General features: G+C 34.5%; 1 protein-coding gene across 1 annotated transcript in view; it reads right to left on the bottom strand.

Annotated features, from left to right (window-relative positions):
* The window catches only part of LOC110027521 (starch synthase 3, chloroplastic/amyloplastic), a 115,136-nt gene that overhangs the window by 41,581 nt on the left and 55,032 nt on the right, over positions 1–18,523 (bottom strand). Inside the window, 2 exon segments of the mRNA XM_020728991.1 lie at positions 15,674–15,847; positions 16,420–16,525. Coding sequence (XP_020584650.1) covers positions 15,674–15,847; positions 16,420–16,525 — 280 coding nt within the window.

Below are 18,523 nucleotides of genomic sequence, written 5' to 3'. Positions count from 1 at the left end.
TACGAGGCCGGGATATTTGATTTATGTTATACATGATACGAGACCCGCCGAGGTGTTGCATGAGACTCTTGGTGTGGTACTTAGTGCCATTGTACTAGATGTTGTGTCAGGTATCATTATGATCATGTTGGAATGACTTTTGCCCAATTTTGATGTGCCCGCTCTTTCTGTGAGCTATAAGGAAAATGTTGTGCATTCCTCTTCATCGAGCTAAATGAATTTGTCCTACGTTGATAAAGGGAGGTTCGTGGTGCACCACTGTCGATCCTCACCTTATTTGAGGACGGAAGTTGATCGCCCTACTTCAGCGAATACTAGTGGGTTAGGCAAATTCCTTGCCACCACGTCTCTTGATATCCCGACGCTCTGCATGTAGAATGACTTTTAGAATGACTTTCTACATTTTATGGTGAGGGGTTTACTTGCCTTTGCCTTGAAGAGTGTTTTATCCTACCTTTTTCACTTATTAAACGAGGCTATTATGGATGTTTTATACTCCAATTTGGGAACGCCCCCAAAATCTCTTTGTTGGTAACATGTTGTATCGACTAGACCACTTTGTTAGTCTCAGTCGATCCATGTCTAGCTGGGATACATATCTCCCAGGCTACTTAAGAGTGCTTCATTCGATTTGAGCTAGTTAGCCTTTTGTCTAGGCACTTGATGAGAGCATTTCATTGCTAAGACAACTCTATTTGTCTAGCATTTGATCTAGTTAGTCTATCTTGAACCTGACTAGGATATGGTGCCTCATTTTTTTAAGAACCTTGCTGACTTTCTAGTCTGTTCTTGGCGAGAAAGCATCATTGCGAGATTGATTCATCTACTATATCCAACATTGTGGATATTTTGTTTGACTTGGTTGATTTTTATCACCTTGTTGATAGTTGTGTTGAACTGATCAGAGCATTCTGTCTCTACAGTCAGTCCATGACTAGTCGGGATACCTCGATATCCGACATTACCGATTAGACCCATCTACTTGTCAAACCGAGATATATCATAACCAAGAGGCTGTGATTTCTTACACCTATATCTCTTGATGTTCCGACTCAAGTTTCTGGAGGCCATTGATATGGTTCCAAAGGGAATCGCCCCCTCAGTTGATCTTGTTTTAGGTTTGTCTTTGATGATTCTTGAAGTTGAATCTAGGATAGATCATGAGGATAAGATTGGACCAGACTATGTATGTTCCTTAGTATTTGCAAATTCTCATGGTTTTAGGAATTCAAACTAAATCTCAATGACTGAATCCCTTATTTTAACGAACTTTCACCTAAGTCCTGAGAACACCTCAAAATGATTAGATGGGTGTCATTGAGATGTTAGTTGTTTCAGTGACTATTTAGATCTCTTACTTTCCATGCAGCTAGACCGATGGAAGTTTAACTAGTAATGAATCATGAAATTCTAAGAATCTTTATTCGGGAGAATTTTGAGTCAAAATAATTACTTTATTACAAAAGGAGTTTTACCGGATATAGTAATTCTCAGAAAAAATAATAAAAAAGTGCAAAAATGCCTCAAAAATAAAAATTTGGTCAACACTCTTGAGAAGAAGCTTGAGGTGAGTGGGAAATAAAAAAAAATTCGATAAAGAGAACTTTTTGATTTCAAAATTCTCCTGATAAGATCCTTAGAATATTGAAGTTCAGAGAATTGTTACGTGACATTGAGATGACTGATAAATTAGTAATGGATTTAAATACATCTCTAAAATGAAAACATTTTCTTAACACCCGGATACGAATGACAAGACCTATTTAGGCTAAGGGTGAAAAGAATTAAAGGAAAGGGGCAAGGGAAGAGTACTTAAAGAAAATCCCACCTGGACCTGAATTTTACAAAGAATATGTTTTCCATGACATAGCTGATTATGAATCTAAGATGCCTACATGAAAGCTCCTCATACCAGTTCGATTTGGTAAGTCACACCAAATCATTTCTGATAACGACTTATGTTAGAGATAAAAAATATATATATGCCAATAAAAAAATATGAATGACATGCAAGGCTCTCATTAGCTCTGAGGGCATGTTGTACAACATAGCATACACCCACCTTTTACTGCGCCTTATGCGTTGATCCTCTTGGTCCGGCAGTTCTTCCTTTGAAAGTTGACTTGCCTTCGGCGGGGTGTCCTATCCACCTTTGTTATGCTTTATGCGTCGACCTTTGGTTCGTGATGGCCCTTACTTCGGAAGCGGCTACCCTCCTTCGCGGGTTTTTACCCACTTGTGTTATGCTTCGTGTGTCGGCCCTTGGGTCGTGGCAGGCTTCCTTCGGGAGCCAACATGCCTTCAGTGTGGGATTCTGCCCACAACCTCTTACGCTTCATATGTCGACCCTTGGGTCCAGGTAATCCTTCCTTTCGAAGTTGACTAGCCTTCTTTTGTGAGCATGTGGTACGTACGACATATCGTACACCCACCCTTTCTGTGCTTCATTGCACGTAAGAGAGATCTTGAGCATCACTTAAAACATATTTCTGAATTGCCAAACAGGCAAAGTGAAAGTCCTACGAGCGGCTTATACCTTGCGCAACCAGTAATCAGTGTAAGAGAAGTTAAATACTTATCTTATCCTCTCTTTTCGGCCCCTCGCTTCAAGCGGGTCCGAATGATCGTGTCTCATGAGCGTGGTAGATATGTTTGTCTCACTTGTCATAATGAGAGTGGAAGATAACATCATTTTAGAATATTTGAACTTAGTTTCATGACTAAACATTCATTGGTTAGCATATTTTGCCTAGCTAACCTTTTGCAATATCTCAATTAACAGAAATCAATTTCGATTGATATTCGTCTTATTGTAGGAAAGTCATGCCCTTTCATAGCATTCTTGTTCCGTTACCCATTCTACATAGGGTTTGAACCGAGTAATATTCGACTGAGTACCTTTCTTAGGATATGCTTGTCCCGCTCACTTCAGATGAGTGTGGTGTATTACCTTTTATGGGATATATTTTGGTTTTTGCCTTATGGCTAAACACCATTTGGGTTGTGCATTTTATTTTACCCAACCCTTCTCAGGTGTCTCGACTGACCGAGGTCAAGTTCGACTGATATCTCTTTTGTGCGGGAAAGCTATGCTCCATCCCTCGCCGCCTCTATTCGGCCGTGTGAGTCCAAATTAGAAATTCTCACTCACTTCAAATGAGTGTGGTGTTTTCCCCTTTGAGGGTTGTTTTTTGGGTCAGCCTGAGAGCAACATACCCTTGTGGTTGAAAAGTTATGTTTTGACCAACCATTCTTGGATACTACGGCAATTCCTCAACGGAATTCATTCTACCAAATCTTCGATAACAGTATCATATATAGGATTTGTATGTTCTAACCGTCCAACCTTTTTGATAATCCTGACTCGATCAATTTTCGTTGCCTTGTCAGAGCGCATGTCGTATTGGTTTATACTTTGTCTATTATCTATCTGATCTATGTTCTTAGTCAGAACCACTTTAATGCCTGACGTTTGCCCCGGTATTTTCCCAGACAAGAATTATCTTAACCGGTTCTTGCAGGAAATATTCGTTGAACTCTCCCCCAACGATAGCTACTTCGCTAGTTCTGAGGGACCTTTTAGTGAGACTTACTTCGCTGGTGCTCGCTTAAAGCACTCTATATTTAGATTTGTGAGTCCACCTAGATGATGTATTTTTTATTGGTTTGATTGGTTTGGTTCGCCCCATCGAATGCATATGTATCAGTCGCTCAGGTTATCCATGTCTACACTAGGATATTTGATGTCTCCCCAGCAAAACTACTTTGCTAGATGGGAGAATCCTCAACGAGATTTGCCTCGCTTGTGCGCTTAAAGCACCTTGGGGGTTAGACCGTACTAGGTCATGTAACCCCGTTGATATTCTCGACTGAGCTAGCTGGTTTTGTTCGCCATGTCGACTTCCATGTTGTATCAGTCTGACGACTGATCCATGAATCCCCAGCGAAAGTTGCTTCGCTAGTGCTGACATAAAAACATTCTTGGTGTTAGACATTTCTGATATCTAACCCCATTTGATGGATACAACTAGTTTGGTTAGTTTTATCCACCCCGTCGAATGACATGCTGTGTCAGTCAGCTAGCTGACCCATGTCTGCATTGAGACACTCGATGCCTCCCCAGCAAACATTAGCTTGCTAAATGTGAGAATCCCCGACAAGAGTCGTCTCGTTAGTGCTTGTGGAAGCACTCTTATGGTTAGACCATCCTGGTCATATAACCATATCTTCTTCCTGACTACTTAGGTTAGTTTTGTCCGCCAAGTCGAATGACATGTTGTATCAGTTTTACCACCAATCCATTTTCAGTCTGATTACTTGGATGTCCGCCTATACTTTGGGCGTGATACCTCAGGCTGTTATGCCGCATGGTTTGCTCATTTGATATTTCGCCAGAATATATCCAACATTATTTTATATGCTAGGTCATGATACATACCTCCTGCGTCATTTGATATATTCGAGCAGAATACATACCTCCTGTCTTATTTGATGCTTGGTCAGGACACATAGCTCATAGACTATTTCGATTGGGATACATACCTCCCTGATCATTTGATATTCCGATCAATGAAACTATTGCTTTCACTTGGCCAACCCTTGATGCTAAGACCTAATTTTGAGGCACGTTGGGATTTGTAGTCATTTGGCTTGGCAGCCTCTCGAACCAAATGCCCGCTTCGGCCGGTTCCTTTATGAGAGTGTCTTCGACTTTACATAGCCATATGTTTGATGTCACTCGAGCTCAACTACGTTGTAGTCGGCTCAGTATGAGTACGACTTGTCTTCAAACACTTTTTGGCTTTATAGCCACGTTTCTCAAGTCATATGACCTTAGAGTCAGCTCTGTTATGAGAACATTTCGTCTTCGGACGCTTTTGGCTTTCTAGCCATGTTCCTTAAATCATATGACCTCCCAGTCGGCTATATTATGATGATATCTTGTCTTTTGACACATTTGGCTTCGTATAGCCTTATACTTTGATGTGTCTCGAACCATGACTTTTCAGGTCGGTTCATTTATGAGAGTATCCCGTCTTCAGACTGCCTTGGATCATGCCTCTATGGCCTCTGAACTCATTCATAGGTTATGTTTTTACGGCCTCTTAATCTATTTTCCTGGTCATGCCTCTACGGCCCCTGAACCACTGTGTTTGGTCATGCCTTCACGACCTCTGAACCGCCTTTCTCGGTTAGCCATACTATATAATCACTGGCAGATCGTCACCTTTGATCAGGATATGTTGTGTTTTATAGCCGCTTGATTAAAGTGCTGGGTGTTTCGTCTCAAGGAGATCAGTTAGACTCGCAATCGTGGTCTCTTTCAGGGGAAACATAATAGGAGACTTTGTCATACAAGATGATTAAGCCTTCTCCCCTATCGTTTCGAATGAGGTCAGGTATGCGGTTTCCATCGATTATGTTGTTTCGAATAAGGTCAAACAGATCAATGTGTCGTTTCGAATAATGTCAGACAAACTTTCCCTCAGCCATACCATGTCCAGTTTATCTAGTCTGGCTGAGATCCATTGGGTCATGCCTCTGCGGCCTCTAAACTCATTCCTAGGTTATGTTTGTCCGGCCTCTGAACCTATTTTCGTGATTATGCATTTACGGCCCCTAAACCACTACTTTGGGTCATGTCTTTCGGGCCTCTGAATCTATTTTCGTGGTTATGCCTCTACAACATCTGAATCACCCTCTTAGGTTATGCCTTTACGGCCTCTGAACTTACTTTCTAGGTTATGCTTTTATGTCCTCTGAACTTATTTATGTGGTCATGTCTTTACGGCCTCTGAACCACTCTGCTAGGTTATGCCCTTAAGGCCTCTGAACCTAATTTCGTGGTTATGTCTTTACGACCTCTGAACCACCCTCTTAGGTTATGTCTTTACGGCCTCTGAACTTATTTTCTAGGTTATGCATCTATGGCCTCTGAACCTATTTCTGTGATTATGCTTTTATGACCTCTGAACCACCCTCCTAGGTTATGCCCTTATGGCCTCTGAACCTAGTCTCTACTAGTTCTGAACCCATTTTATGTGATCCTAATAAATAAATATGAAAAGTTAATAGTTTATTAAAATAATAAATTAATTAAATTTTATATCATGTTTATTTTAGGCTTTTAAGTTCGACTTCAAGACAAATAGCAAATCAATCGTCATTGAAGTAAGTACTCGTACTTTTAATCTATAGTAATAATTTATTTTTTCTTAACTATTTTGATATTAATGACACTTGCACATGATTTATTCTGTTTGAGATATTTTTTCTTTATCGGTCATATTTTTACGAATGTTGTAGCTACTTACTTTCATTCATTTGTTGTATGTTTTATATTGTATGTGGAATTTAATATGATAAATACATGAATGATATGTTAATTGATTGTATGTGCATGACTGACTATGACAGAGTCACCCCTTGATTATACTAATAGGAGGAAACACAAATCTACTCATGCACGTATATCGAAAAAGATATTGATAATGATATATATTTGTTGACACAAAATTTAGATAGTGCTTCTGTGATGATTATATAAATAATATGATACTAATATGTTATTAATATAGTAAAGTTCTTTGAATAACATCAAATATTTGTATTGATTTATTAAAGGCTTGACTGATATGCATATTATTATTTTTTTGTTCTCTTGTATTACTGTGGTTTATCAGTGTAAGCATTCACTGTTTTCTTTAGCTTACTGCTATTTTAAACTGACTTTTTAGGTTAATTTAATTGATTAAAAGATGAATAATATAATAGAAAACATTTATAAAAGACACGGACAACCAATAATGATGTAAATTTAAATATATTGTTTTAATTTAAATTTATTATTGAATCTTTCATTTGTAAAATGTTATTTATATAGAATAAATATCAAAAATTGAATTCCAACCGTCTGTTCGCATCTTAGTTAATTCCAAACCTCGGGCCGAGTCGTGGCATGTTTATTATAATATTACTTCTCAAAGAGCTTTTTTAATGACAAAAATGCCCCAAACATGGCGTTAAAGTAGTTCCCACTACAGTGCTGAGACAGGAGAGTATCAGAGGAAGAATGGAATTGGCGAATATAAAGGGAATAAGGGAATATATATATATATTTAAATCAATTCATCTAATTAAATCCTTATCGTCGATTAAATCAAACCATTGCATGCAGCTTGAAGTGGAGAATACGAATTTGTTAGTGTCGGAACCACTGCCAAAAAAATAATTTACTTACGTAATGAAATATATATTAATTTAGTGTCTTATTTTATACAATAACTTATATTAATAATTTATATATATTGTTATGGATCAATTTAATCAATACAAAATATAGAGTTTTATAAAAATAATTCAATTGGATTGTTGCGAGAAAAGCCAAAAATTTTGTAAATTTTAAAATAATAAAATTTTTACCTGAATTGGTCAATTTGGATATCACACATCAACCCTAATAAGTTTCAATGCCCAGGTCAACGCAGGTTATTTGATCAATATTTTAGGGTTAAAAAGCAAGAAAAATGGGCTAAGAAATTGTAAGAACAAGTAGATCACATTTGCAGATACCCTAAAAATAATCTCTCCTGGTCAACGCTTCAACAAACCACTAGACATGTATTCTCCTCAATTTTCCATATAAGGATCTTCTTTGAGCATATATCTAGGCCATTGTAGGATCATTAGAAAAAAATGCACGATCTATAATCCACCCAAATGCCATGAGAATGGTCTAAGAATATGAGAAAAAAAAAATAGTATGAGATTTAATAACTAAAGAATGAAACGTCAAAACGAGTGTTTATAGTAGAAACTACACATCCATTTTATATTTAGATTCTGCAAAGTACAATTTGTTTAAATCCCAACAATCCCCTTTCCTCATGCAATGATACCTGTCAATAACTCTTTTTGGCTAACCAACAGCCCTAGTCTTTCTATCACATAATGCTTAGAGCTTTATCATGACGTATGTTAAAGTAAACATCTTAGCCTTTTGACATTAAAAGCTTTCAGTTTGTATCTCATCATTCTGGACATCTCTAGTCTTCCACGCTCACCACTATCAGAGTACGTCACGCTTTACTACAAGTCATCAGAGCTTGGAATAGCAAAGAAACCCGTTGTTGACTAAATATGAATAATTCTCATGTATTTATCCCTAACACCCAAACTTTTATATCTTGAAAATTACATCAGAAACACCAATATTGATAACTTTTTAAAAGCAAAATGCACCTTTTTATGTATAGGTTTATGACACCAAGCATTTTAGATATAAATATAGAAGTTTAGGTAATTGACATGTAATTAAATAATTTTTTTGTGATATGTAAATAAATTTCCTTATCAATAAATAGCGAGCACTAACTTTTAATTGAAAAAGGCTAATCAAATCAAACAAAATGCATATGTACGCCTATCGAATGGGCTTGTAATTGTACCCAAAAAAAAATGAACTCGCATCCTTTCCTAGGCATTATGCTCTAAACAGCGTTCTCCTAGGTCAACACCAAATACATATCATTAAAGAACTATCTTACATTATGGACAGCTTTTAGAACAAACATTTACAAACTTTCCCAACAAAGCAATGGATCTCGCTGCCTAGCCTCAAGAAAATTCAACTGTGTATGTGACCAACATTATGAGCTTAAAAAATAGAGTATATAAAGGATTTACTTCGATGCATCCTGATGCTAGAAATTTAGTCTTTTATCAAATGCCACTTGAAAGATTGGTTTATTGAAATAAGGCGTTAATGATTAGCAGAATTCAAAATAATTTCTATTATCGTTTCGTAAAATAATACATGCATGTGGGCCACCTCACCGATAAGGCAAAATTGTATGATTCATTAACTAAACAAGCTACCTAAGGAGAGATTATAAGACCCTCCAATAAGCCACCTCACCTATAGGGCCAAGTTATAAGCCACAGCAATCGGATGACCTTACTATAGGGTGATGTTGTAAAACCAAATGTTGGGATGACTACAAAATCTAAGCAAGTCCCCAAGTTGTATGCCTTAAACTTCAAGTCAAAATAATTTAAATAATAAAACATGAATAAGAAAATCTAAATGATAAATATTGGACTTTCCTCTTCCTCAAAGTAGCAAATCGAATCTTTTAAGATATCCTACAAATATAAGTCCCAACCAAATTAATATAGTTGGCACAAACGAATAAGTCCACTAAATCAAGCTTAATCATTGGTCATTTGAATGGATGTAAGCCACGCCTAAAATACACTTGGATCAACCCCCATATCAATAAAGCCTTCAAGCAAAACAATACCAACCAATCAAACCTCCAATTCATCTTAAACATACCTCTTCGAATCAAATTAAAGCTCTTAAGCATTTCTTAGACGTCGCACCTCTGAGCTATTGTTAATCATTACAATACCTCTGAAACAAAATAATGTTAAAAATTCATTTTTGAACTTTATGACACAAATTCCAAAAAATACATAATAGTCAAGATCTTTTAAATTCATGATTTTTACATATTCATAATAAAGTAACACATATCTGTATTCATGATGATAAAATTTTATCTTGAAGAAATTTGATCTTGAAGAGATGGAGTTTCTCTCTCTAATCCCTTGAAACTTTTTGTATTTTCTGATTGAGGGATATATACGAGGTGTGTTAGGAAGAGAGATGACTCATTCTCTAAATCATGCTCTATTTAACCACCATCCATCAACGGGGTTACAAACCAATAGGATTTATGATAATTTAATAAATTAATTGATTTATTATTATTAAAATCAATGACATAAATTAATAACTCTTTTTCATTTTAGAGATTACATGAGTTAAAAATTAATATCCTAAGTTATCATAAATTATGACATAAGTTATGAGTTAAGATAATTAATAACTTAAGCTATCATGAGTTACAAAAATAAATATTAATTTATGACATAAGTTATGAGTTAAGAAAATAAATAACTTAAGTTATCAAAATAAATGTGAGCCATAAATAAAAATATAACATTCTCCCACTTGACTCACTTAATTTTAGTAGTGCATAACATACTGCACAAAATGTAAGATAAATTCTTCTTTATATTGGCTAAATCATAAATTATTTAATAAGTATGAAATTAATATGAATCATGGCAGTTATGCATCAATTTATCGACAGAGTCCCTTTCATGTATAACAATATCAATTACATACTTAGCATAATAAGAATTAACATCATGGTCACATAATGTCTATTAAAAGACAAATTTTGTTGAACATTATGCAACATAAAGTGTACATTAACGATAAAAATAAGATTTATAAATATCAAAAACAAGCAAAATTGAGCTCAAAATATCAAAGAACAAAGAGCATAAAACTAATAAAGGGTTTTGGTAATGTCCATTCTCATTACATGTTCGTTAAATGTCTTCGGTGGCAACCCTTTCGTCAAAAGATCTGCAATCATGAGATTGATGCTAATATGCTCAATTGACACTCTATGTTTCTGAACTTTTTTCTTAACAAAAAGATATTTTAGTTCTATGTGTTTAGCACCTTTGAAATACTTGTCGTTTTTTGAAAAGAAGACTGTTGCGGAGTTATTACAATAAATTTTCCTTTTTGAATTAGAGCAACACTTGCTGAGCACCCTTTCATATTGAATATCTTAAGAACTCTTTCAATATATGTTTTCTGAGATATTCCTAACAAACCTTGTGATCTATCACGAAATATTTCAATCACATAGGATGCCTCACTCATATCTTTCATTTCAAAGTTCTTAGAAAAAAAATTCTTAGTTTCATATAATAAGCTAAGATCATTAGTAGCCAGCAAGTTGTCATCAACATAAAAAATGAGAAATATGATTTTACTCCCACTGACCTTTAGATATATACACCAATCAACAGTGTTTTCTTTAAATCCAAAGAACGTGATAGTATCATTGAACTTAAGATACCATTGTCGGGAAGCTTGTTTAAGTCCGTATATTGATTTCTTAAGTTTACACACCATGTGTTCCTTTCCTTCAATCAAAAATCCTTCAAATTGACTCATGTAAACCTCTTCATCTAAATTCTCATTCAAAAACGCAGTTTTCACATATATTTGGTATAACTCTAAATCATAATTAGCTACTAGTGTCATGATAATTCTAAATGAATCTTTCTTAGAAACGGAGAAAATGTTTCTTTATAGTCGATGTCATCTTTCTGAGTGAAACCATTGACAATAAGTCTGGTTTTATATTGTTCAATATTGTCATTCGAGTCGCATTTAGTCTTAAAGACTCATTTACACCCGACTCTTTTACAATCTTCAAGAAATTCAACTATATCTCAGACTTTGTTGTGATCCATCGATTTCAACTCATCTTTCATTGCATCTAACTATTTAGAAGAATTTGCACTTTTTATGGGCTTGTGAAAATGAGACTGGATCTTCATTGACTCCTAAGTCAAATTCAGATTCATGTAGATAAACCACATAATCATCGGAAATAGCATACCGTTTTTGTCATTGAGACTTTCTAGGTACTACTTCATGTGGTTCATCTAATGTAGATTCATTAGTGACAGTTTCATTATGGGGTATTTGATCATATATTTGTTGTTCTTGTAAGTTGTCAAACTGTTCAACAACTGTACGAATAACAACCTGAGAATAAATTTTGGGTAAAGGAACTTGAACCCTAATTTCTTGGATCTCCATTTTATGTGGTTTCAAACTCTCACTAACTTTACCATTTTCAATGAACTTGGCATTTCCAGCTTCAATAATTCTTATACTATGGTTAAGACAATAAAATCTATACCCTTTAGATTTTTCTGGATAATCAATGAAGAAACCACTGGTTATTCTTGAGTCCGATTTTTTTTCATGTGAATTATATAACCTTATTTCCGCTGGGCAACCCCAAACACGCAGGTGCCTTAAACTAGGTTTCCTTCCTGTCCACAGTTTAAAAAGAGTCTTTGGAACTGCCTTACTAGGAATCCTATTTAATAAATATGCAGCAGTCCTTAAAGCATGCATCCACAATGATGAGGGTAAAGAGGAATTACTGATCATACTCCTAACCATTTTCATTATAGTACGATTTCACTTTTCTGCAACACCATTTTGTTGTGGTGTTCCTGGCATAGTATATTAAGCGCATATGTCATTAGTTTGAAGAAATTTAGCAAATAAATCTGGACATTATCCAGATTCATTGTAAGATCCATAATATTCACCGTCTCTACAAACCTGATAATTTTCATTTTTTTGTCTAATTGTCTCTCAACCTCAATTATATACACCTTTAAGGCATCTATAACTTGATATTTTTGATGCAATAAGTAAACATACCCATAAAGTGAAAAATCATCAATAAATGTGATAAAATATTTATTTCCACCAAAAGATGGAACATCAAAAGATCCACAAATATCAGTGTGTATAATTTCAAAGAGCTGTGTGCTTCTTGTGGCGGTTTTCTTAAGTGTGTGATTTGTGTGTTTTCCTTTAATACAATTCACACATATGCTAAGATCAGTAAAATCTAATTCATTAAGAATTTTATTTTTTACTAATCTTTCAATTTTTTTTTGGGATATATGACCCAAACGTTTATGCCACAAATAAGCTAAACTTTCATTCATAAAACCACGTTTAGTACCAATATTATGATGCAAAGTCATCAAAGTCTCAGAGAAAAGGTTATCAAGTTTAAGCTTACATAGGTCATCACAAAGAATACCAGAACCTGTGAGATGATTGTATTTAAACAAACAGAAACAACCATTTTCAAATTTAAAGGAGTATCCAATAGAATCAAGTTTAGACAACGAAATCAAATTACGAGAAACAGAAGGGACAAAGTATTTGAAAAAAGTCTAAATGATGTCCAGTATCTAAAATCAACTGATAGGTTCTAATAGTTTCAACAGGCGTTTTGACTCGGTTTCCCATGGAGACAAACTTTTCATTTGTGTTTATTATTTGGGTTGTAAGGAATCTCTGTATCGTATTAGAAACATGAGTGGTACAACCAGAATCAATCCACCAGGTATTATAAAGAATTTCTGTCAAATTTGATTCGAAACATACAGAAACACAAGCTTTATCTTTTTTTTCGAACCAGTCTTTGCGCTTTTGACACTCATTTTTATAGTGTCCAAACTTTTTGCAAAAGTGGCACTTAATTCCTTTATGTTCCTCTTTATGAATTGGGACAGATGACACAATAATCTTTAGTGGTCCTTACTTGCTCTTTCCATTCTTCTTTCCAGTTTTCCTTACAGTTCTTCTTTGGTGACCCATGAGATTAATGGAGCGATTTGCTCCTTTCTTAAGTCTTGCTTCCTCTTAAATGAGTATAAATTGTAGTTCATCTATATTTCGTTTATCTTTCATAATGTTGTAGTTCATGTAAAATGGATCATACTCAGGAGGCAATGAGTTAATGATAAATTGTACAAAGAAATTTTCATTCAATTTCATTCCCAGGGTCTTAAATCTTGTTGTTATGTTCGTCATTTCAATGACATGCTCATGCATAGTACGAGAACCATCAAATTTCATGTTGGTTAACGTACTCAATAATGCCCCAACAAGAGACTTATCAGCAGAGTTAGACTGAGAACAATTCTCAGTAAATTTCATAAATTCCTTAGCACTTTCAGTGTTAAAAAATATGCACTTTATGTTGTTTACTACAGTCATTCGCATAAATATTAAACTTAATCTGTTTGATTTTTCTCAAGCTTTATAGAAAGATATTTGCTCAGTACTGCTAGAATCAGCAAGAGCAGAGAATTTCTCAGTCGTGAGTGTCAAATCAAGATCCAGAACACCAAGTTGAAACTTGACTTGCTCACGTCATTCAGAGAAATTAAGCTTATTGAAAGTTTGAACAGATGTAGCTTGTGAATCAAGAGAAACATGAGTAGTTACTGCAAATAAATAAAACATGCTGGTACATTAATACTTCGAACATTAAACGAACTTAGATATTCATATAAAATCAGATTAAAAAAATAATCATAATAATAATAGTGTATTCAAATCTCATTTGGGTGATATAACAATACACGATAATAATCATAATTGATGTTTGACTTACTGATGTTTGACTTAAATTTAATATAATTGGTAATTGTTTATACTCAAATTAAACATGTCTATTATCTTTAGATATATAAACATATCTTGACTAAGTATATAAATAGAATACAATTATATTCAAAAATTATAAAACAAATGATCAACTTTTGGGCAATTTAGAAATATTTTATAATCAATGAATTTTAATATTTTCATAATAAAATGTTAAATTATTTCATAACAAGCATCACATACTCGTGAGTAATTGAATTTATTTAATTTGACGTATATTAAACTTATTAATTTGGTCACTTTGGTGACTAACAAATTAAAAATAACATAGACATCAAATAAATAATAATGTCAATCACATCAATTTACTTTAGTATTAGTGATCTAATTCAAGATCTAATTCACAGCGAAAATTTAATACAATTAAAAAAAATAAAATTATATAAAAAATCATAAATTTAGTAATCAAGTCTCTGATACCACATATTAGAAATGCATGTTTAAACTTTATGACACAAATTCCAAAAAATACATAATAGCCAAGATCTTTTAAATTCATGATTTTTACATATCCATAATAAAGTAACACATACATGTATTCATAATAATGATAAAATTTTATCTTAAAGAAATTTGATCTTAAAGAAATTTGATCTTAAAGAGATGGAGTTTCTCTCTCTAATCCCTTGAAACTTTCTGTACTTTCTGATTGAGAGAAATGTACGGAGTGTGTTAGGAAAAGAGATGACCAATTCTCTAAATAAGGGGGTTACAAACCAATAGGATTTATGATAATGTAATAAATTAATTGATCTTTTATTATTAAAATCAAAGATATAAGTTAGTAACTCTTATTCATTTTAGGAATTACATGAGTTAAAAAATTAATATCATAAGTTATCATAAGTTATGACATAAGTTATGAGTTAAGATAATTAATAACTTAAGTTATGTCTGCGTCGAAGATGTACTTTGAGATTGATATTGAATTATTCATGGTAACGGGTTGGCTGTATGATTTTCATTGATAGGCTAGAGGCACAGAGCATGACTTTTTTGTTATATTTTTATTTGACTCACATTTATTTAATAACTTATGAGATTTATTTTGATAATTTAAGTTATTTATTTTCTTAACTTATTTATTTTCTTAACTCATATCTTATGTCATAAATTATGACACCTTATGATATTTATTTTGATAACTTAAGTTATTTATTTTCTTAACTCATAACTTATGTCATAACTTATGACAACTTATGATCTTTATTTTGATCCACTTAAGTCTACTTGAGATATCAGAGAAGAGACAACCCATGAATGCTAATAAGTTTATCAGGGATGAAAAAAAGAAGCAATCTTAATCGGCTCTACCTTCACACCACAATCATTCCCCATTCAATTAAAATTCTCATACAACTACCAAATTTGAGCAAAAAAATATTAGCCTAAACCTCTTTATATGAGAAATGATTTCCCTTGAGCAGGAGGGATAATTAATCAAATGGTTTGCACTTGAAATAAATATCAATGTAAACGAACTTTGAATTAAATTCAAGGAAAACCTCACAAAAGGTAGGTACTAACCGTGGTAGCCTTGTCAGTATAACTCATTGCTTTTCCAATCTGATGTGCTCCAAACTCAAGGTTATGAATAGTAAAAATAACTCCAGTGCTGCCCAGCCCAGATTGCTTATAATAATGTTCCTTGAATAACCATGCCACTGGGGCGCTGGACCAATCATGGCAATGCAGAATATCCTGCAAAAAAGTTATATGTTATGGAATGTTTCAATGTAATATACGTTCATGCAACAAGCTATAGAGAGATTTACATACAGACCACTCAGTTCTTATATATTTACATATCTAAGACCTAAACTACAATATTTGCGTACATGCCATCATGCTTATCCAAGTAAGAGTGTATTCACTTTTTAAAAGTTCAAAATGTGGTATTTTTTATATGATATGAAATATTTGGGGGGTATAAATGTAATAAGTTTAGGTGTTAGATATGAAAATACATAGGAATTAGATGGTCTGTATCTAAATGCCCCTAAGATATATAGTTCACTAAAAACTTTAAGAAACATGCCAGAGTAACAAGTTAAGATAAATTTAATACCAATTGAAGCTCGTTTAGTTACAGTAGATGTTAAACAGACTTGAACTGGACTAATATGTTAGTTCAAGGATATACTTAAAGGCACTTGGTTGTCATTGCAGTAAATTTCATAATCTCAGAAACCTAAGGTTTAGTATCTTATAATTAACAGAATGAAATCGAGACTATAATCTTCTGATAATTAAGAAGAGAGAAAAGGACTTACAGGACAAAATCCACTATGATGAAGAAACTCAAGAGCAGCGTGACAAAAAAATCCGAATCTATCACGGTCATTATTTCTTCCATATATACAACCAACATCAAACATTCTGCAAAACGAGAAGACATCAAATAATGATACCAAATAACACCAGAGTTTGCGTTTAAATGTATGAAAAATATTGAATACGAGATTCCCCATCACAACAAAACAACACTTGTGAGTACTTATTTTGGGGTTTTTTTCTCATTTTTTTTTTAACTTTATGTTCAATTGAGGTTCTATCAGTCTAAATTTCCATAGTCTCCTAGTGTCTTCTCCATGTAAGGAGCGCCTTCAAGATTACTAAATCACCACATCAAGAAAGACGTATATAAGTGGTGTTTTGAGAACCGATTTTTATATAATATATACAATATATACATGGATTTCTGAACCGGCTACAACGATTCAAAAGAACGGAGGAGCCAACTCTATTACTTAGAACACAAAATGATATTTTGGGATTCATCTCAAGCTAAACAGAGACAAGTAATGCACAAGAGAGACAAAGCCATAGGAGACAGAAGTCACGTGCGGGAGATGAGTGCTTGTGTAAGAGGCTGAGCAATAAAAAGTGTTGGTGACATACTGAGTCGACAATCAATAGTTAGGGCAAGCAAGCGCATGAGCCTAGCAGCCAACGAGCATGTCAAATGGTGAAAAGCTAAAGTGGAGTCGAACGTGTAATGCCTCATTTTTTCTACCACATGAAAGGAATCCAAGACTCTAAGAAATCGAAAAAGATGAAACGAGGAGTCGAGGACAGCCAAAAGGTAGGAGAGGAAACAAGAGGATCAAAGCTAATGAGACAAGTTCGCCTATATAATGACGTGGTAAAGGCAAGTATTACGAGTTGAGTTCGTGCGTTTGTGAAAGGCAAGTATTACTTACCTAACAGTCAAGGGACATGTTGAGGCGACGGTTTGAGTTCGTGTGTTTGTGCGAGAGGAGGCTTTTGTCGAGCAGAAACATGACGCTAGGGTTTCACCCGAGCCAGCCATGGCCACTGATAACATCGTCGTGAGCAGAGGAGGCGAGATGAAGGTGACGAAGAGCGACTAGTGTGGAGGCCGAGCAAGGCGATGTGAGGAAGGGAACGCATGCGAGAGAGCTGAAGCAGGTCGCACGTCTGCATGTTAGAGTTGACCGAATTCTAATGCTTTTAGCAGTCTAATCCCTATTCTCCTTTGTCGTTGCCCCTAAGTCTGTGTCCAGTTGCTGGCATCAACCTCGTAGCAACCGACCGATTGTTTTACCCTCATTCCAGCCTCCTATTGCTCCCATCTCCTCCAATCAATCCCTCGAACTATTGCCCAGCCATCGTCCACTACCCTCGCCGCCAACTTAGGGTGATATGTTTTATTTTACATGTCCACTATGGTATAATGCAAACATGTATACCATAGTGATATGTTTTATTTTACATTCCTTGCAAAGCTGCACTTGTACGCAAGAAACAAAAATTATATTATCTGATTTAAAACATTATGAAACTTTGCTAGGATATTTTAGAAATAAAATAACTAAATTGTAATAAATTGAACATATTATACCTTGTATCGTGAGGCGTCGGGTACGTCTTAGAACTCCATTAAAATATTCAGAAGCATTTATTATCAAAATACCAAATCTATACCTGTCATTACGCACTAATGACTATTTTGTAATATCCTGCTCGGCGAACCAATCAAACACATTTTTTTTAATATTCTTTATCTCATTCATGTGTTTATTGAACTTACGTTCTTCATAAGTGTTTCTTGCCCGTTACATTCTATCACAAGACAATATCAACATTAGCAATGGCGAGACAACACGGTATTTTCTTTAGATGTCACAAACAATGCCTATGTGCAACCCAAGAAAATGACTCTCGACATCCTCTAAGTAGCCATTGATGCCTACTTGATATTATGCAAAGGTTTACATGGAATCAAACTGGCTCAACTAGACCATATAATTATTGTAGAAATCATAAACAAGACTCATTATTTTCAGACTCAACCACTGCGAATGTTAAAGGGAAGAGACTACAATTTCCATCAATATGTATGACATCTAGTAG

Source organism: Phalaenopsis equestris, unplaced genomic scaffold (genome assembly GCF_001263595.1).
Source record: "Phalaenopsis equestris unplaced genomic scaffold, ASM126359v1 Scaffold000428, whole genome shotgun sequence".
NCBI lineage: Eukaryota > Viridiplantae > Streptophyta > Magnoliopsida > Asparagales > Orchidaceae > Phalaenopsis > Phalaenopsis equestris.
Note: the sequence above shows the minus strand (reverse complement) of the source record. Positions and strands in the feature narration are given on the sequence as shown.